Below are 21,497 nucleotides of genomic sequence, written 5' to 3' on the forward strand. Positions count from 1 at the left end.
TTCCAAACCACACCAAGGCTCAGTCAATCCCAGGTCCCATTTCAGGATAGATTCTAGTAAAGCAAGTCCACAGCATTCCGCCCGACAGATGGTACATTCCACTATTTGGGATGGGCAAGCAAAGCCCACTGAATCCCCACAATGGGCTTAGCTAGACAAAGAGAATGGCTTGCTGTTCTCTGGGTGCACATATACAAGGTCCAGGGGCATCTTCAGGATTCATTTGCAAAAGCCTCTTCACCACGAGCAATCAATTCTGTGCTGCAGGGTATATATAGCAAGTGCAAAAACCCACAAGGCCACACCCAAGAGAATCTCCCCTGCATTCAAGAGCCAGTCATGCATCATTTGCATTGAGATATCCCAAAGTCCCAAGAACTAAAGCTGAAAAAAAAACTTAACAAAAGAAATTATTTTTTTAATAGTAAATAGAATCATTGGCTCTAATTGTGCCTGATCCTGTAGGATGAAACTTTTCTTCAACTGTCCCTGGGAACTGCACCGTGTGTGGGCATGTTATATTTTGATGCCCCAAGCATTCTCTTTCCTCCACTAAGATACCTTGAGAAGGAGCCAAAGAGAGAGAGGGGGAAGGAGGGAAGGAGAGAGAGGGGGGGGAGAAGGGGGAGAGGGAGGCAGAGAGATTATTTTACTCTTTCCTGCAACTCATGACCAGCTGTCTTTTCTATACCAAGGTTCAAGAGCCATGTTTATGTGGGGTTCTTAATGCTCCCTGAGCTTGGTTGTTTTCTCTACCTTCTATTGTTTACAAGCAATTATACAAGCAGTAAACAATACCCCAATCAAGGCACTACCAAATGAGACAAGCAATCAAGCAGAAAATAATAGCCTAACACTTGTATATAAACAGAGAGTAAAGCCCACTCCCTTCTAGCACTGATGATGTTACCTAGTTGGATAATGAAATGTCTGCAAGAAAACATCCCCATTCAGAGAGCACTAAGGATCCCAACGGTTCAACCCGGAGCTACAAATATTATCTTCTATTAGTATCAGAGTTTGTATTAACATTGAATCGGAGACCCTGCTGGAGAGAAAGAACTGGGCAAGGGAAAGCTTTCCATCCACCACTTCCCTGTTGTAAATCCTCACCTTTGTAACTCTTTCGGAGGAATGATGTAGCAGCTGGGGTGGGGGGGAGGGGGGGAAACAGTTCTGTATGCAATTTGGACACACTCTACCCTCTGTCTGTCATACTCATTCCCTATAGTTATTCCAAGGAAGAAGAAAAAAATACCATATTTTTCGGAGTATAAGACACACTTCCCCCACCTAAAACAGGGTGAAAATTTGGCTGCATCTTATACACTGAATATTGCTAAAGCCCTGCCCACCTGCCTGCCCCCACCCTTTGGCCGTTTTCAGCCTCCGCATGCTCTGTTTTAGACCGCTTCCAGGCTGCGGGAATCGCCACAGCACATCGCCACCTCCATGCCTTGTGTTTTTGGCCTCCTGCCTCGTGTTTTTGGCCTCTGTGTGTTGCGTTTTTGACCTCTATACGCCCTGTTTTTGGCCTCTGCACATCGCATTTTCGGGCAGTTTCAGGCGGCGGGGATTGGCATCTGGAACTACCCGAAAACGCGATGCGCAGAGGCTGAAAACAGGGCCTACGGAGACTGAGGCGGTGATCGGCAGAGGCGGTGATCGGCAGCGATGTGCTGTGGCGATCCCTGCAGCCTGGAACAGGTCTAAAATGGAGTGTTCAGAGGCCAAAAAACGCAACATGTAGAGGCCAAAAACGCAAGACACAGGGGCAGCGATGGTCTGTGGCTATTCCTGCAGGCTGGAACAGCTGATTGAGGGTATTCCAGGAGGCCGATCCAACCGCCAATCAGCTGCTTGTGCTGAATCAGGCTGCGATAATGGGCTGAAGCTGACCAAGCTGTTTGATATTTGTTGTAAGGACACTAGCCAGATGAATATCGCTGGATGCTGATAGGCAGAGGCAGATTTTTTTTCTTGTTTTCCTCCCAAAACTAATGTGCGTCTTATACTCCGAAGCTTCTTATACTCCAAAAAATACAGTACAGTTCTTCTCAACATTCAAGGCAGACAAGATGAAATCCTACCTAATTGTGTGATAGGATTGGGTTAGAAACAAAAGCTCAAACATCAAGCCTGTTAACAGGATGTCCTGCATGGCATAGATAAATTGGTGGCATCTTCTGTAACTTTGCCCAAGATTTAGTTTTCAGCCCCACTGCCGCATGAAGGTGGCCAAGTTCCTCACATATTTTTCCTACAAACCCTTGTGTCTCTCTTGAAGGTCAACCCCATATCAAAACAAGCATCGCCATGGCTTCTTCCTGTTTCCATCGAGGTATCTTTTTCATCTCAGGAGCATAGTTTAATATAGGTTATAGTGGAGCACACCGAGAAGAGCGGGAACATCTTCTCTGTAAAAGCGATGTTAAAGGTAAAGATGTGTTGCATGGTGTCAGCATTGTAGAAGGACACTTCTTCTCCTTCGTAATCTAAGTAGACTCTAACTTTAATCAGCTTCTCATTCAGGAAAAGTGGGGTGCGTTGAGGAGTGGTGACCGCCCAATATTGCCCTCCGTTTTGCTGTAGGGCCCAGATGCCCTCTTCGGGGCAAAATTGAGTCAGCCCTTTCCTTCGCACTGATTCCTTGGCAACTCCAAAGGCCCAGCCATCGGCAGACCCCACCTCCACCTCCCAATAATGCCGCCCAGACTTGAAACCTTCCGTCGCCAGGACTCGAGAGTTGGTGTCAAAGCGTTTGGGGCTGTTGGAGAGGTCTTGCTTGCGGCAACCCATCCGCACCGTCTTGAGATCCGGCGAGATGAGGAGGAGGTGGTTGGCCGTCTCTGGATCCAGAAGCAAGTCCTCTAAGTTGAAGCACATAGCGCTATGTCAACTATCAAAACCACAGTAATAGCAATACAATCAAGATCAAGTGAAGTACTAATACCGCTCTGTAAAGCCCTAGTAAGAACACACCTAGAGTACTTCATCCAGTTTTGGTCACCACACTATAAAAAAGATGTTGAGATTCTAGAAAGAGTGCAGAGAAGAGCAAACAAGATGATTAGGGGACTAGAGGCTAAAACATATAGTGAACAGTTGCAGGAACTGGGCATGGCTAGTCTAGTGAAGAGAAGGACCAGGTGAGACATGATAGCAGTGTTCCAATATTTGAGGGGCTACCACAGAGAGGAGCAGGTCAAGCTATTTTCCAAAGCACCTGAAAGCCAGACAAGGAACAATGGATGGAAACTAACCAAGGAGAGATTCAACCTAGAAATAAGGAGATTTTTTCTGATAGTGAGAACAATAAAACCCATGGAACAGAAGTTGCCTTCGGAAGTTGTGGGGGCTTCATCACTTGAGACTTTCAAGAAGAGATTCGATTGCCATCTGTCAGAAATGGTGTAGGGTCTCCTGCTTGAGCGGGAGGGGTTGGACTAGGTGGCCTATAAGGTCCCTTCCAACTCATCTGTTAATCTGTTAAAAGCAGCAGCAAAAAGCGGGGTGCAAAGGTCTGCGTGTGGAAATTAGAAGGTTGAGTATTTTGCTTTGTTTTCATTTTCTTTTCTTTTTAAAAAAAAATAAAAATAGAAAGCTATGCCTAGATAGAGTCAGCAAGTAAAAATAATTTATCTCCTTACTAAGGGTGGGCAATTATGGCCCTTTTACAATCTGTGAACTTGAGCATGGCTCAGGAATTCTGAGAGTTGAAGTTCACAGATCATAAAAGGGCCATAATTCTCCACCCCTGCTTAGACCAAGGCAGGCTGTTGTAACAGTACTGAGCAACAGGTTTATTTTTCACTGAAATCTCTTTGCTTACTGGGAGACCCCGAAGATTTCCATCTGAACCTACTTAAACATTCCCATCTATTAATTGGATACGATTTGTCATGCTTATTACATCAGCACCAAACATTGAATTCTCTTATGGATGGTCCTCACCTTATGCCCATAATGGAGCCCGTCCATTACGGTTGTAAGTTGTGAAGATCATAAAGTGATCATCCACATGACCGACACAATTTTACGATCTTTTTTGTGGTAGTCATATAGCAAACACCACAGTTGTAAAGCGAACCTTTGTTCTCTGTGGGCCAGTTTTGCTGAAAACTGGAGGTAAATCCTGGTTTTCTGCAAAATCATCATAAAGCACAGGTATGACCACTGGACTCTGCAAATGGCTGCAAACATGTGGTTAAACATGTGGGGCAGTGGGAATGGAAGGCAGCTGTTGGAATTTCAGAACAGAGAGGTAAGTACCCCTGGGGAAGTCTGTCATAACTTCAGTTACTAAGTAATCAGTTATAAGCTGAGGATTACTTGTAGCAAGTAATCCATTATTGAAACAGACTTTTTAAAATCTACCTTATTTACCTTTCCATCAAGTCCAGAATAGCAATCACGAAGTATCATGACTACCCTATTTTTCAGAATATAAGACGCACTGGAGTATAAGACGCACCAAGATTTTGAAGAGGCAAATTTAAAAAAAGAGTTTTTTTACCTCCCAAAACCTCCCCAAAACGGCCCGTTTTTCACGAAAACAAACCTGTTTTTCATGAAAATGGCCTTTTTGTCAAAAAGGGGCATGCATTGCCTTTAGGAGACTTGTAGAGTGCTCCTGGGTACTGGGGAGGGGGCAAAAACGAGCAAAAATTGCCTGTTTTTCACAAAAACGGTTCTTTTTTTCTCAAAAAAAGGCATGCATAGCCTTTAGGAGGCTTGTAGAGTGCTCCTGGGGGCTGGGGGGGGGCAAAATCGAGCAAAAAACAGCCCATTTTTTGCTCATTTTTGCCCTCCTAAAGGCTTTGCACAGCCATTTTTGCAATGGGGAGTAGGGCTTTGGGAGGCCAAAATTGCTGTATTCAGTGTATAAGATGCACCCAGATTTTCACCCTCTTTTTTAAAGGAAAAAGGTGTTGTCTTATACACCGAAAAATACAGGTGTGTTCTGTTAAATTAATGGAAAAACAACATTTAATTGCAACCTTGAAAAAGTGCCCTACCATGGTAACAGGAAGCATAAACAGGAAGTCTACACCTACACACTGCATGCATGATTTTGTCTTTGACAACTTTGATTGGCTTATAACATTTACCTTTCTCACCTTTCCCCAGTTCATCCCGGAGATGATCTGAAAGAAGAGAACACACCTGTCAAGGAGTCGGATCTAAAAGGCAACAGAAAGCAGTTTTATCCTAATATCTTGAACTCAGTGTTCCTCAATCTCATAGGCTCCGTATATATTACTCATAAGAACATAGGAACAGCTCTGCTGATTCAGACCAAGGACCATTCTGTTATAGCATTTGGTTTCTCACAATGGCTAATCAGGGAAGAGATCTGACCCTTTCTCTGTAATAGTCCTCGGTTTGTGAGCACAACTGAGCCCAAAATTTCCGTTGCTGAACAAGACAATTATTAACTGAATTTTGTCTCATTTTACAACCATTCTTGTCAAGGTTGTTAACTAAATCACTTCAGTTATTAAGTTGTTAAATAAATGTACTTTGGTTGTCAGAAAGTCCAAGGGGGGGGGGGGAGGCGGAGATGACATGGCGGCATAATGATGATTGCTCCATAGGGCTCTGTGGAGGTTCGCCAAATTCATCTTACCAAAGGGTCCCAATGGATCTAAGCCACCTTGAAGGGGTGGTGAAGAAGAAAGGAGACCCCGTAGATTACAAGGAGACCACCAAGTCCTTGTTTGACCCAGGGAAGCCCTCAATCCGGCAAGAAGGAAAAGACGGCCATTGTGTGCCATTTGAATTTTGATCATGTGACCATGGGGATGGTTGTATGAAAAATGGCCATAAGTAAGTCACTTTTTTCAGTGCCATTGTAACTTTGAACAGTCACTGAATAAATGGTTGTAAGCAAGGATATCTATGCTTCCTGAGTATTTTAGAATCAACTCAGAGATAAGTTGAGACTGCAAGACTAAAAGCCCTTGATAGACCTGTCCTCTATAAATTAGCCAACTCTGTTCTAAAAGTAGCCATCACCATGTCTTGTGGGAATGAATTCCACAGACTGATGCGCTCTCCTGGCCAACAGAACATCATTTTAGGCTGGCCACCATAATATTGGAAATAAAGACCTCTGGCCCATTTCAGGGCCATCCTACAATCCCACTTAACTACAAAAGCTTCTTCCTGAATATAATTCTCAAAAGCATTCCTCTACATGCTGGAGAAGAATGGTGTGTGGTAAAAATAGATAAATGGGCTATTCTGTTGTAAAACCTATTAGCAAAGGTAGATAGCTGGGTGTCAAGGTAGAAGTGTAGAATTTTAATACTAATTACTTTACTAATATGGTTGATTTAAAATTACTTTACTGCTAAGATTTATAAAAGGATAACCTTATCCATTTTTGTATCAATCTTTTATATCAGACAATATAACATAAATATAGCATGATTTTATCTTATTCTTGTAATTTTCACTCTAGCTTAAGTGTTAATTTTAATCGGAGTCATACAAACTAGTTGTTGATTTCCTTTTTTCCAAGCACAGCTATATATGAACAATCAAGTAACCCTTGTTATTATTCTTTGCCAGCATCAGAGTTTCCATGCCCCAACTTTCTTTAAATGCTAAAATAATCAGATTTTCATGGCAAGTGTTCATTATTCTCTACCTCTGAACTTCTTAAGTGCTCCTTTGAGTGCCACCGTCTTCAGAGAGAAGTTGGAGACATGGCCCTTCATGTCAGAGGAAACTGGGATAGGCTGCTGACATTTAACATTGTCACTTCTAACAAACAAACAAAAAAGAAAGATATCAGGACTGGTAGATGTATCATCCTAAACTTCCATTATGGTTCAAAACAACTGGCAAGTTTGAGGCTTCAACAGTTATTTCTCACCTGTGCTTTTAATCTGAGTGGAAATTTAATGGCAAAAGAATAGAGGAAATATTTGTAATGCACCCAGGTTCTTTGGCTTTAAGTAAATTTCAGATTTTGCATTATAAAGTAGAGCTTCCAGATAGATTCTACAAGGACAAGTTATTATTCTATTTCACACTTCTGAGAAGGAAAAGTTGAAATCATCTGAATCTTTAAACTACCCTTCCCTTAGCTTGGGACGCAGTGGCTCGGTGGCTAAGACGCTGAGCTTGTCGATCAGAAAGGTTGGAAGTTTGGTGGTTCAAATCCCTAGCGCCGCATAACGGAGTGAGCTCCCGTCTGTAAACTGCTTAGAGAGGGCTGTAAAGCACTGTGAAGTAGTATATAAGTCTAAAGGCTATTGCTATTTATGATAAGATAAATAAGATAAGTTGGGCAACTTTAGTCAAAGCAAACTTGAGCAAAGCAAACTTGAGCAAACTCAAGCTCTCTTAAAACATAGAAACCACTCTTTCAATCTGGCTCCTACTAGCTCCGCTGCATATATAGATGAACGAAACTTAAGACTTTCAGAGTCGAAGAGTATCTATTTTCCATACAAATAAGACATCAACAGCCTAGGATTATTAACCTTGATCCAAGGGGGGGCTGGGCCCAGCATGTCTTTAAGACCATATTTCTCCAAACAGCTGTCACTGACCTTTTGATTTATTCATTTATTCAAAGGGAAAGAAAGGGTGGAAATGCAGCTTCATACCTGGCAATAATAGCCGTCACATCCTACAAGAGAGAGAGTGGGGGAGGGAGGGAGGGAGGGAGAGAGAGAGAGAGAGAGAGAGAGAGAAGAAAAAGAACAGAGGATTAGGGAAAGAGATGTCCTGGTCTATTGTACTAACTGGAGTCTCCACTCATTAACTAAGAGTCTTTTGATGGTGCCACCAAGAAAGGAGACCTGACTGCAATTAACTAGGATATCATCTTTGTTTGTATTGGCCACGCAAGCTGTGGAATTTCATTCTCACTGAAATATAGATAGTTCTTGTTTAGTGACTACCCGCAAATCAGTTGTTAAGCAAAGCAGCCACTAAGTGAAATGACAACAGTGCTTGTGATCCTACTTCAGCTTTCCTTTGCTATACAGATCTGTGAAAATCATATACTTTTTCATCAATCTTAAGTGTCAGCAGTTGCTAAATGAGGAGTATCGGTATGACCTTGGCTGTCATTACTTTTAAATGTAGTCTGAAAATTATTATTTAAAAATATATTTTTATAAGCTGGCATTTTCTTCCTGCTGTTCTTTTTACATAATGTAGCAACAACTGGTTTTTTTTTTTAATATTCTGATAGCTTGCCTTTATCATTATTTACTTCTAGGTCTCTAATTCATTTTCACTAAAAGTTTGGTTTTACTTAGTACTGTAAACCGCTGCAGGCAATTTGAAAAATAAATAAATGATAAATTTGCCTTATTTCTCCCTAGGCTTCTACTCGTCTTGTTGCTTCTCAGTTTGTTTACATTTCAGGAACTACAGTATTTGCTTTAAGGGAGACATGTGGCTTACTCAACTGATCATGAAAAGCTTCCTATAACACTCCTGAAAAAAGCAGAACCAATTCGGCTTTCTCAGTTGTCATGAAATCAGATGGACATTGAATCTTTCCAGAGAAAAAGCTGCAGAATACTCAATATACCTCCCACTGCATTTTCCACCACCATCCTTAAGTACAGTAAACTATTAATAGGTACCATGCACACTTAAGGGAACCTTAACCTTAATTTCTCAAGTGCTACCGGCTTCAGAAAAGAATGTGGCAATCTTTAAATAGTCATAAGAAACTCTATAGCATGGGAACATCAGGTGTAACATGAGAGTAATGATCATGGCCAAAACCTAAGGCAGGGGAGAACTTTTTTTTGCAAATTTCAAGTGGCAAAGATAGAAGGGTTTAGTCAGTATAAGTACAAACAGCCACTGACCTATATTTTAAAAGGTTGTTGAATTAAAGTCTCCAACCTCGAAACACTTTTTTTCTGCCAATTCTAAGAAATATTTTAACATCTGGCCCTAGTTCATAAACAAATAAAAACTCCATTGACTTAGATCAGTGTTTTTCAAACTTGGCAATTTTTCAGGTGGATGGACACGCTGGCTGGGGAATTCTGGGTGTTAAAGTCCACTCATCTTAAAGTTGCCACGGTTGAAAAACACTTATGTAAATAAATTAGGAAACACACGCAGGTTTGTAACTTCTTAAAACATTACACAAGTAAGCAATAATTCCAGACAGTTTCTCTTTTATATAATACTAGCTGATAACCTGACATTGCTGGGGTATTTATTTATCCGAATCTTATATTAGACAGGGAAAGCCCTGATTTTGTTGAAAATGTCCAGACCAAATGTAATTTATAATGATGGATTTTCCCCCTTACTAGAGGAAGCCCCCTTGTGGAATATTGTGAAGCCATTACCATGGCAACTCCACTGCGCTGTACAGTAGAAGCCATTTTGCAACAGTACGGTAGAATCCATTTTAAGGCACAACTGGCTGTATCTTAACATAACACACACCCTGAGGAGTGTTAGGGGTGTCTTACCCCCCACTATATTTGTTTCCAGAGAGTAAGTCATCTATGTACCAAGTTTGATTGAAATTGCTCAAGGCGTTCCAGAGTTACACTGGAACACACACACAGCCATTTATTTATTTACATACATACATACATACATACATACATACATACATACATACATGTCATTTCCTTGATCAGTAGGATCCTATAATATACTCCTAGAATTATGTAATTTTTAGCCTACTCAGCAATACTACGTTGCTGGTATAATTTCTGTAATATTTAAAGAATTCAGGTAGAAAGCAGTATGCATATCATTTGCCCCAAACATGTCCAGCTGAAAAGATTTCAGGTAATATAATAACAAATCCAACTAGTAATCTCCCTCTTTCTGACATGAGTGTTTGAAAGCTATAAATTACTGAAACTAAACCCTACCAGGTTTAGCTAGTCAAGTTTTTAAGAAGATGTTGGATGACCAATTGTCTGAAGTGGTATAGGGTTTCCTGCCTAGGCAGAGGGTTGAACTAGAAGACATCCAAGGTCCCTTCCAACTCTGTTATTTTATTCTATTCTATTCTATAGTCACTAAATTGCTGCATTGTTCTTCTGGTGTGTTTCGGCTACCATTAAAACGGGGAGTGGGGGGCCTGGTATTTGGGAGGGGAAGTTTAAGTACAGGAGAGATTGTACAAAGGGAGTTTTGGTCTCACCGTCTACTGTGCATGCTGGAGATTAGAGCTTGGTGTTGGCCAAGGACAACCGTCCTGCATACCAACCTGATGATGCTCCTTGAAGATGGAACTCACATGACACCTAAGGGATTTGCAGATTGGACACTGGGATGAGGGTTACCAGGGGGAGGGGGTTTGGTCACATATTGATATGTATGATTTCGCACGCTTTTGCCTCAGATCTTGCTTAGCTTAGCTGCTATCCTTTTATAACCAGTAAAAGTACTCTTAATTCTGCAAAATGGAGTTAAGTGGTTTCTTTCTTGGTTGCTGAGGGAGGCCGGCTTGACAGTTGAGTAAGCTATAGCTATGTTTTCTCAACACCCAGTGATGTGTGCTAATACAAAAAGACCTGACGTTACACAAAATTTCTACAATCTTTGTCTGTTACTAAGTCTTACCTTGAGGAAATCAAGCAATGATTCTTGGCTTTTGTCCTCCAGATCAGCAATGAATTTGTTGAGGAGGGAAATTTCCTTGGACAGCTCTGTGATGTTTTCGTTCTGTCTTTTCACGATGCCCTTCTCCATCTTGTCCAGCTGTCCAAGGAGAACCTGTTCTTGATCATGAAGAAACTGGCGTAGCCCTTCAAATTCAGAGAGGACTTTCTGTCTCTCGGTTTCTATGGTTTTCTTTTCAAAAAGTCAAAGAAAAAAAGTGAGGAAGCAGAAGACAATTATCCTGAAAGAATTATCACTGGAATGAACTTCGCCAGTTTAATCACGCCCCCCCCCCCACGCCCCCCCATGCTTTGCCATCTTCAATACAGCTGAAGAGTACCAGTTTCAGAGAGAACTGGCCTAAAACTAGAATACAGGTAATCCTCGATTTACCACAATTTGGGACGCGGTGGCTCAGTGGCTAAGACGCTGAGCTTGTCGATCAGAAAATTCAGCGGTTCAAATCCCTAGCAGCATGTAACAGAGTGAGCTCCCGTTACTTGTCCCAGCTTCTGTCAACCTAGCAGTTCAAAAGCATGTAAAAATGCAAGTAGAAAAATAGGAACTGAAGGTGACAGCACTCTGTGTGCCCTTGGCGTTGAGTCATGCTGGCCACATGATCATGCAAACGTCTTCAGAGAGCACTGGCTCTTTGGCTTTGAAACAGAGATGAGCACCGCCCTCTAGAGTTGGGAATGACTAGCACATATGTGCGACCTTTACAACCACAAATGAGTCAAAAATTTCTGTTGCTTAGTGAGACATTTGTTAAGTGAGTTTTGCCCCATTTCTTTCCACAGTTGTGAATCCCTGCTGTTGTTAAGCTAGTAACGTAGTTGATAAATAAATCTGGCTTCCCCATTGACTTTGCTGGTCAGAAGTTCACAAAAGATGATCATATGACCCTTGGACATTGCAAGCGTCATAAATAAGAGTCAGTTACCCAATGTCTGAATTTTGATCACATGTCCATGGGGATGTTGCAATGGTTGTAAGTGTGGAAAATGGTCATAACTCACTTTCTTTCAGTGCTGTTGTAACTTTCAACTGTCAGAAATGAACTGTTGTAAGTCAAGGACTACCTGTATTTTCCATAATAGCAATAGCACTTAGACTTATATACCACTTTATAGTGCCTTTACAGCCCTCTCTAAGCGGTTTACAGAGTCAGCCTATTGCCCCCAACAATCTGGGTCCTCATTTTACCCACCTTGGAAGGATGGAAGGCTGAGTCAACCTTGAGCCTGGTAAGATTTGAACTACTGAACTGCAGTTAGCAATCAGCTGAAGTAGCCTGCAGTACTTCACTCTAACCACTGCGCCACCTCAGCTCTTATAAGTTGGAGGACTATCTATAATACAGTATATGAATGCCCTATAGATGGAAAAACAAGATATACACTGAATTCTATAAATAAATGTTTCTCAAAGATCTCTCCAGTGTGGGCCTGAGAGGAACCTCTCCTATAGGATGTTGATATATTATTCTACTTAGATCCTGCTTTTCAAAGAACTACTAGGAGATGAGAAGATAAAGTGACATGATTTATTATTCCACCTCAGTATATGGAAATAAGGACACGGTGCTTCTTAACATGGAAGCCTCACTCCATAATAGCAATAGCACTTAGACTTATATACCGCTTCACAGTGCTTTGCAGCCCTCTCTAAGCGGTTTACAGAGTCAGCCTATTGCCCCCAACAATCTGGGTCCTCATTTTACCCACCTCAGAAAGGTGGAAGGCTGAGTCAACCTTGAGCCTGGTGGGATTTGAACTCACAATTTATGGTTGTGACATTAAAAAACTCAAAAGGATTTAGCCCTTCAAATTCAGGGGGGACTTTTCGTTTCTCGGTTTTTAAAAAGTCAAGACTCTCCATAGATATTAACAAACATAATTCTTTTTGAAGATTTTCTTCAAAAATCTTAATGAGTCACCTGACTGAATAATGCTGCACAAGCTTGCCAATTTCTGAGTAACAGTAAGTACCTACCAGCAATTCTTGGCTCTTTTTGTCATCCTGAGTTTTGAATTCCAGGAGTTCTTGTCTCTCTTTCTTCAAGAAATCCAAGCGAGTCTGTATTTGTTCCTAAAGTCCAAAATATACAGTTATTTGTTTTAAAATGCTTTCACAATTTTAAGGCAAGATTTGAGAAGATTCCATGCAGCCACAGGAAAAATTATAAGTCTGTGAACAATGAATGTTATGAATCCCACACAGCTGTAATGATTTTATGCCCTTGCACCAACTATTAAATGGCACATTCTGGCATATTCTTCTTTATTGTGTAACGTTTTACTACAATTTCAGTGTATTGTGGTAAGCCGCTATGAAAGAAAGAAAGAAAGGAAGGAAGGAAGGAAGGAAGAAAGGAAGGAAGGAAGGAAGGAAGGAAGGAAGGAAGGAAGGAAGGAAGGAAGATATTGCCAGAGTCTTTGCTGCATTGAAATATAACTATAATTTCTATAAAAATCATATTCCAAATGACTTATAGTGAAACAGTTCACAGGGGCAGTGAAGTCAAATCTTCTTGGAGGTTGTAATACAGGGGTCACCAACCCCTGGGCTACGGTCCACTTCCGAGTCGTGGCCCTTTCAGAACTGGGCCACATGAGTGGCTGGCCAGCCCACAGAGCTGTGTGCAGCTCGAATTCCACAAGTGGGCCAGCGTGCATGTACATGCGCGTGCAGCTCAACTTGCACAAGCGGTGGGCCGGTAAGCGCATGTGCTCACCAGCCCAGCATTTGCATGGGCCAGTTCCTCTCTCCTCCACCCCCGCCGGGCCACCAAATCATAAAATTTGGGGACCACTGTTGTAATATATAGCGCTATTATTCTCCCTACACTGAAGGGCTCCAGTGCAATCTTACTCATTCCCAAAGAAAATATTTGTGCAGAGAACTCACAAGAGCCACATCAGCAATGTAATGAACAGGTTTGTCCAAGATGGACCTCTAGTCTGATTTGGCATAAGGCACACAAACATCTGTAGAGTTGACTTGCTACTCGACATTTTACAATGAAAAAGAGTTGAACTGGGATTGGACCCTGTCACTGCATTAATTGGTTTGCTAGCTGCGCTGAAGATTTACTGCGCAGGTCACAGTTCTTATCTGCAAGTGATTTAGTGCGCATGCTCCTTCACATTCCTTCTTAACTTTCTCTTCTGATCTTCTGTTCGCTTGCCAGGAGGCAGGCACATAGCTTTGCCAAGATGTAATTAATTAAGTTAGTAAGTTTTGTATTTTTATTTTCTTTTATATTAAAAAATGTTTTTATTAGATCTTGCTTCGGGTTTATTTTCGCTTATTTCAAAAGTATGCTACAAGGGATGCCAAGATTCACACCTCCTTAATTCAGGGCAGAATTCACACCCTAAAAGACCCAGACATCAAAAATAATGTAGGTTAGTGGGTTGCCCATTTTGTTTTACTACTGGTTCGGGCACTTTTCCCCGCGTGCTCCCCCATGCGCAGAAGCGTCCGGTGGGTGGGCTGAGCCTCCCGCCATCACTGCTACCGATTCGCCCAATCCGGGCCGAACCGGGAGCAACCCACCTCTGGGTTATGTGTGCTTAAATAAATTCCTAGTGAAATTTCTGGATCATACCAACTTCAAAATCTAGTCTGTTTGACCACAATCCCCATCATACCCAATCAACGGAAAGTAAGGTTTTTATAGCTTGGTGATCTGGAAAGTACCGAAGTGGGAAAAGCTGATTTAAAGTATAATCCTGCCTTAAATCACTAATCTTCTCCATGCTATAGAGACCAAGGTTGGATATCTGTACAAGGAGACCAGTGGTGGGTTGCTAACTGGTTTACTACCAGTTTGCTCAGCTGAACCAGGGCAGACCGGCAGCCACCAACCACTGATGGAGACAAGTGTAGACATTTGAAGCTGATCTTCTAAGATGGCTGCCTTAAAGTAAAAATAAAACAGGAGGAGATCTGTCTTACTGTTGTGATTCCACTGGCGCTTTCTCCCTAGGGGGAGGAGTGGGGAAGGGATTCTCTGTGCTTTGAAATGGAAGAAGAGAGGAGAGACACAAGTTCGCTCCCAGAGGAATACCTTTTCCTGAAAAGTTGATGTAAACAGGCAGCTGCAAGAGACTCTATTATGAGTGAAAAGATCCTCCCCCTTGGCAGATCCCAGGAAGGCTCTTAGATACAAAACGAAGGACTCGCCACACATATAGGGATAGATAGGCTCTAAATGAGAAACAGTTGAACTGGCCAAATTATGGAAACTATCGCTTTCTTCTCAATAAATCTTGCTAAAGAGGATCTCTGCAAACTGCAACAGTTAGTTTACTGACCCGTTTACTGACAATGGCACTGAAAAAAAATGACTTATGGCTGTTTTTCACATTTATGACCGTTGCAGCATCCCCCTAATCACATAATCAAAATTAAAACGCTTGGCAACTGGCATGTACCTATGACAGTTGCAATGTCCCGGGGTCGCATGATCACCTTTTGCAACCTTCTGACAAGCCAAGTCAATAGGGAAGCCAGATTCATTTAACAACCGTTGTTACTAACTTAACAAGTGCCGTCATTCACTTAACAACCGTGGCAAGAAAGGTCATAAAATGGGGCAAAACTCACTTAACTACTGTCTCACTTAGCAAGAGAAATGTTGACCTCAATTGTGGTCCTAAGTCCAGGACTAGCTGTACATTTCTTCATTTGTAGAAAAAGAAAGATGGCAGAAGGTAATAGGAAGGCCCTCAAGCTTAGATAGGAAATTAGTTTCTCAAATCTTCCCGGAGTGCCTCAGCTCATCTACTCTTGTCACCTCATCAGCTGTGGTTTCTATCTTTATCTGGATATTTGCACTAGGGCCACAAAGAACAAGCTTGGCTCCTTCCCTCCAGGGAATCAATGTCAGTCTGAGATCTGGTGCCCACTTTGGGAAGGTTTCCTTCCAGAAATAGAACAGGAATTATTGACTTAACCATCTCTTGCCTGGCATGGATTGTCTCAATGACTGCAGGTTTGCAATCAACCCATCTGGCAATCCCTATTTTGTTATTCCAAAGTCATTTACTCAAAATGTAGTTTAGGACTCATCAGTGGGCAACTTTAGAAGTTTATATATTAAAATTGCAGGCTTCATCTTTTGTTACTCTTACTTTCTCTATACTATTTAAAAATGTATTGCTTTCAATAATTAAAGAATTTGGGGGGGTGGGAGGGCAGCACCATAGGACAACTTTGTTTATCCTGGTGGCATAAAAACTTCCCCTTCCTTCCTGCCTTCCTGCTAAATTGTGATCAAAACAGGATGTTTTTCTGACTTTAACTCTTGCAAGCTAATTTGAGATGATGTTAGTAATCCTACTAAATGGAGTAAGGAATGGGTATATTGGGAGACTATAAAAAGTAATAATTGCTACTGTAATTAGGAACCGTGTGATATTTTCATGGTAAACAAATGTACTACTGTGCAAGATTTAATGGACCACAGTCCATGTGGAATAATGCATGTGTGAAATCTTAGGACTGTAAGAGAGTCTACCCTGGTTTTAATACAAGGGAATAAAAGGGTTATCTCTCCGGGATCAAACGCTTACAAAGTGTTATTTTGTTATTATTTTGTTTACCATTGGAGAACACAAAAGAGGGAAATGGAAAACTCTGGGAAATGAAAAATGGGTTTGGTCTTGGACCAGGGGTGAATTTCAAAAATTTTTAGAACCTCTTCTGTAGGTGTGGACTGCTTTGTGGGAGTGGCTTGCCGGCCATGTGACTGGGTGGGAGTGGCTTGCCAGCAATGTGACCGAGTGGGAGTGGCTTGGCAGTCATGTGACTGGGTGGGTGTGGCCAACTTGTAAAATGTGGTGGAACTCATTTAATAATGCTCTTGCTTAGCAAGCAAAATGTTGGCTCAGAAGCTCTGGCATTTGAAGCACGCAAGTATTAAAGCTGTCAAGTTACAAGACCCGTGCACCCCTAACCCTTTAGGAAAAAAAACCCAGGGGTGTTCAAACTTGACAGCTTTAAGACTTGTGGACTTCAACTCCCAGAATTCCTCCTCCAGTCATGTTGGCTCAGGAACTCTGGCATTGAAGTGTGCAAGTCTTAAAGCTGTCAAGTTACAAGACCCTTGCACGCCTAACCCTTTAGAAAAAAACCCCCAGGGGTGTTCAAACTTGACAGCTTTAAGACTTTAAGGTTTAGATAGGACTCTTAGAGGCGGGCGGGGTGATTGGTGAGCTAGTCAATTAGTGAGCGGCGGGCGGGGCAAGAGTGGTGCGGACAGGCAGGGGGAGGGAGTTGGAACCGGTTCTAAACGGCACGGTAGATTTGTGGAACCTCTTCTATAGAAGAGGTTAGAACTGGCAGGAACCCACCCCTGTCTTGGACTGTAACTTGATTTTGAATATCTAATCTTTGTGCTTTAAGATGCAATCAGCTCCTCCCTTTTTCCCCTACCTAAAAGGGGCTGAGGAAAAGTCCTGCCCGTTTGGTATCGAGATACCCAGGGAGCTAAATCTGCTCCTCCCCTTGAAAATCCCAATTCACAAAATCCAGGACATGGTGTCTAGGAGATACCCCTGCCCACACCTGCCTGCAGAACTTCTGCTTGACCCAGCTGGCAGACTAGCAGCTCAGTTCTACTGTTCCCTCAGGGGTTTTTGGTGGGCTTTGCTGACCTCTTCCCTCCATCCCCCTGCAACCTTTAAACCCCATAAAGGGAAATATATGAGTTGGAACCAGCCACAGAATTGCGTCTTGTGAGGTTCAGCCATTGGAAGTGAATGGTCCAGAGGTGATCGTTTTGCCCAATACTGAAGACTAAAACAATTTCATTACTTTTCAATAGACTCATGTCTATGGAGCCTGGCTTAATTTGGAACAAAAACTGGAGGCAACTATGGAATTTAATTCCAGCTGGAAATCATATTGTATAACTCCCACCCAACTACAGAGGCTTCATGTATAGATTTTTACATGGGATCCAAGTGAACCTGTCCTTCGTTTGACATTTTCTTCAGTTTTCCAATAACAGGAGTACAGTGGTTGGACTTTTGGAAAGGAACCCCCAAGACAATGATCTAATGTAAATCCCAACTGCAACCACAGTGACTTTTCCATCCATTATTGTATTTCATGCCACTATTTCGGGTTGCTGCTTTTGGGTGAAATCCCCATGTATCCTCCCTTAAGTTTTTAGAGGAAAGGAGGAATATTAATGGAAGAAATCAAAAGGAAATACAGAAAGGCTTACAATCATTTTTTTAAATATAGGTAACATTTGGATCTTTGGTGCATACTATTATTTTTTCTCAAGATTGCTTCCCTTTTACTGTTTTTTTGCTGAAAAAATTAAGGAACATAGAAAAGCATTAGTCTTTTGTACAACATAGACTAAAATAGGACTTTCTAGTTCAACAGATGTCAGAAACTAGCCAATTACTTACAATACAATACAATACAATACAATACAATACAATACAATACAATACAATACAATACAATACAATACAATACAATACAATACAATAGTAGAGTTGGAAGGGACCTTGGAGGCCTTCTAGTCCAACCCCCTGCCTAGGCAGGAAACCCTATACCGTTTCAGACAGATGGCTATCCAACATCTTCTTAAAGACTTCCAGTGTTGGGGCATTCACAACTTCTGGAGGCAAGCTGTTCCACTGATTAACCGTTCTAACTGTCAGGAAGTTTCTCCTCAGTTCTAAGTTGCGTCTCTCCTTGATTAGTTTCCACCCATTGCTTCTTGTTCTACCCTCAGGTGCCTTGGAGAATAGTTTGACTCCCTGCATGTTGACTTGACTGCATGTTGGATGAAACGGGCCAACCACCCTATTAAACCAGAACATGTAACTGGGAATAAAGCAAGAATGGAGGTTTAGCATGCTGTCTGAACCTACCTGCTGAGTCAGTTCTCAGCATGCTATTGTTGACTCACATTCAACAGCTCCTCAAGGTTATAGAGATGGGCTTTCCCCAAGCCCTTCTTGGAAATCCCCGGAACTGAATGAAGACCTTCTCCATAGAAGCTCATGCCTAGCCCCATGATAGTTTTCAGCAAAGAACAGGTACAATGTGGAAAGGTTTTCGAGATAGGTAGACCCAGGGCCGGATTTTCCTATAGGCTAACTAGGCTTCAGCCTAGGGCCTCAAGATCAAGAGGGGCCTTTTATTTATCCGTGCCACATTTTTTATAAAGGTTAGTACCAATTACAACATGTTTCATTTAATATATTGATATATATCACAGTAATGATGTATTTTATTATCTCTCATGTAATTTACAAACTTAAAAATGGGAGGTGAAAGGGCCCCATAAGTGGAATAGCCTAGGGCCTCTTTTCATCTAAATCCGGCCCTGGGTAGACCCGAGACGTTTGTAAACCTGAGAAGAATATTTGTGCAACAGACAGGTAGGTGCATACCTTGTATTCCTGGGCTGCCTCTTCTACAGGCACCACCGCGTGAGGTCGGTGGTCCCGAGATCGGTCACACACCACACAAATGGTCTTCTGGTCGTCCTTGCAGTAAAGCTTCAGGGCCTCCTTGTGCTTCTCGCAGATCCTGTCCTCCTCCAGGCCTCTCCCACCGTGCAGGATGAACTGGCTGATGATTTCAGACATGTTGGCCAGCTGTCGGTTGGGCCTGAAGCTTTTCTCCTTGAACATTTCCCTGCACTGGGGGCAAGGAAAGTCCACCTCCAGGCTCTTCCAGCTCTTGGTGATACAAGCCCGGCAGAAATTGTGCCCACATTGGATGGACACGGGGTCTTTAAAATATTCCAAGCAAACCGAGCAAGTGGCTTCATCTTGAAGGTTTCCCGGGAGGAGGACAGCAGCCATGGCTCCACCTTCTTCCTCTTCTTCTCTTCCTGCTTTCGCTGCAGCATAGAGAGCACGAATGCTGGGCACAAAACCCAGGGCAGGGTTTTCTGTGTCAGAAGCCAGCTGATGTTGCAAGGTCATCTCTGAAGCTTCTAGTTTCTTACTTGGCAATGAATCAACTCCTGAACAAGTTGGGAAGTGCTAAGGAAACTTTGGAGTTTAGAAGAGAAGGAAAGCCAGAGCAGGAGGTTTTGTTAGGTTTGGAGAGACAGAAGGCACGTTTCCAGATTCCTCGTGACTCATATTGTTTTTCAGTCCTGTCTAGGATGAGAGCAGAGGTTAATTTTTAACAGGCCTGAGAAGTTTCAGCTCGCTAGCAAAGTCAATCCCTCCGAACTGGAAATTGACCATGCTAACCCACTGGAATAAACTTTGTTTTAGATAACCAGCGATTAGGGAAATCCAGAAAATTCACCATAGCCACCAAATTTACTCTGATTTTGCACTGATTTTAGATGACATTTTAAGATAATTGCAATGCAAGTATGAGCAAAGCAGAAGGGAAAATTCTGAAGATTCATGCAACAATGTTCACCTTCCCCTGTTAATAGGGGAGCAGATGCATTGCTACTAAAGAATTTTCTTTCTTCTCTGGCTGAGTGGTGCCCTTTCCCTCCTGCCATTTCCCCCCAATCACATGGAATGGCGGGGGAAATAGTTTGATGTAGTGGTTAAGGCACCAGGGAGAAACTGAGATTTGTAGTCACACAGCCAGCTGCATAGTCTTGGGCCAGTCACCCTCGCTCAGCCCAGGAAGAAGGCAAAGGCAAAACCACTTCTACAATCTTGCCAAGAAAATTGTAGAGACTTACTCAGACTGTCTCCAGGAGCCAAGGCTGCCTCAAAAGCACAAAATGTTACTGTTCATTATTGATAATTGAGAGTACAGTCCAACAGAGTTGGAAGGGATCTTCTAGTCCAACTCCCTGCTCAAGCAGGAAGCTCTGTAGTACCATCTCAGACATATGGCTGTCCATTCTCTTCTTGAAAACCTCCCATGTTGGAGCACTCACAACTTCTGGAGGCAAGCAATTCCACTGATTTAATAGTTCTCACTGTCAGGAGATTTCTCCTCAGTTCTAAATTGCTTCTCTCCTTGATTAGTTTCCACCCATTGCTTCTTGTTCTACCCTCAGGTGCTTTCGAGAATAGTTTGACTCCCTCTTCTTTGTGGCAACCCCTGAGATATTGGAACACTGCTATCATGTCACCCCTACTCCTTCATTAGACTAAACATACCTAATTCCTGCAACCATTCTTCATATTTTAGCCTCTATTCCCTCTTTGATGATTTTCTCTGCACACTACTATCTCAATCCTTTTAATATATTTTTTTCAGTTTTATTTTATGACATTTTGTTTTTATATCTTGCTATACACATTTCCCTTTTCTTTAAGATAATTGTTATTTACAGTCAGAGTGCATTTCATAATTAACTTATCTCCATTTATTTTTTTATGAATCTATAGGCCAATAATATTCCCGATACAGCCAGCAGGGGACACTGGAACTCCAGGATCTTGGATTTACAGTCCTTCCTTGTATGTGAGTTTAATAGGCGATCAGTGTGTGTTCACCCTGCAAACAAAAAATAATTATCTCCTCTCCATCTGTTATCTATCTATCTTTCTATCTTAGTTGGAGAGAAAGAAAGAAAAAGTCTCTGTAACTAACATTCACAGAGAAAGTCTACCTAAATTAGGAGTCAAAAAACAATTTGATGGCATATAACCGAGAAAATTATTTGTGGAAATGAGAAATTCAGCAGTGCATCCGATAGTAAACTTATTAAATTTTTAAGATCTCAAAGATTCCAGTAATCGTGTCTCTAACCTCATAAACATTCAAAAATGTTTTCATGACCCTCAGCATGGATAGATTTACAATACAATACAATAGTAGAGTTGGAAGGGACCTTGGAGGTCTTCTAGTCCAACCCCCTGCCTAGGCAGGAAACCCTATACCGTTCCAGACAAATGACTATCCAACAT

At 42.0% G+C, this 21,497-nt stretch overlaps 1 protein-coding gene across 3 annotated transcripts; it reads right to left on the reverse strand.

Moving 5' to 3' along the window:
- Positions 1-419: 419 nt before the first annotated feature.
- On the reverse strand, positions 420-19,748 carry LOC309383363 (E3 ubiquitin-protein ligase TRIM7-like). 3 transcript variants are annotated; one of them, XM_081935838.1, is made up of 7 exons: positions 19,047-19,748; positions 12,613-12,708; positions 10,579-10,809; positions 7,623-7,645; positions 6,656-6,771; positions 5,121-5,147; positions 420-2,870 (listed from the first exon to the last, which is right to left on the reverse strand). In XM_081935838.1, the coding sequence occupies exons 1-7, from the start codon at positions 19,584-19,586 to the stop codon at positions 2,356-2,358; spliced, it is 1,548 nt and encodes a 515-aa protein (XP_081791964.1). In that variant the 5' UTR covers positions 19,587-19,748; the 3' UTR covers positions 420-2,355. The 3 variants fall into 3 exon arrangements, with proteins under 3 accessions (XP_081791964.1, XP_081791962.1, XP_081791963.1); XM_081935836.1 differs by having other exon boundaries at positions 5,112-5,147; XM_081935837.1 differs by lacking the exon at positions 7,623-7,645 and having other exon boundaries at positions 5,112-5,147; positions 6,656-6,768; positions 10,553-10,809.
- Between the last annotated feature and the right edge of the window lie 1,749 nt (positions 19,749-21,497).

Source organism: Natrix helvetica, assembly GCF_964273705.1.
Source record: "Natrix helvetica genome assembly, chromosome: 1".
NCBI lineage: Eukaryota > Metazoa > Chordata > Lepidosauria > Squamata > Natricidae > Natrix > Natrix helvetica.

Coding starts and splice junctions, on each gene's coding strand:
- LOC309383363 (XM_081935836.1), bottom strand. CDS start 19,586: ATGACCTTGCAACATCAGCTGGCTTCTGACACAGAAAACCCTGCCCTG. Junction 12,709..19,046: donor AGGCAGCCCAGGAATACAAG/GTATGCACCTAC, acceptor TTTGGACTTTAG/GAACAAATACAGACTCGCTT. Junction 7,646..10,578: donor CATTGCTTGATTTCCTCAAG/GTAAGACTTAGT, acceptor TCTCTCTTGTAG/GATGTGACGGCTATTATTGC.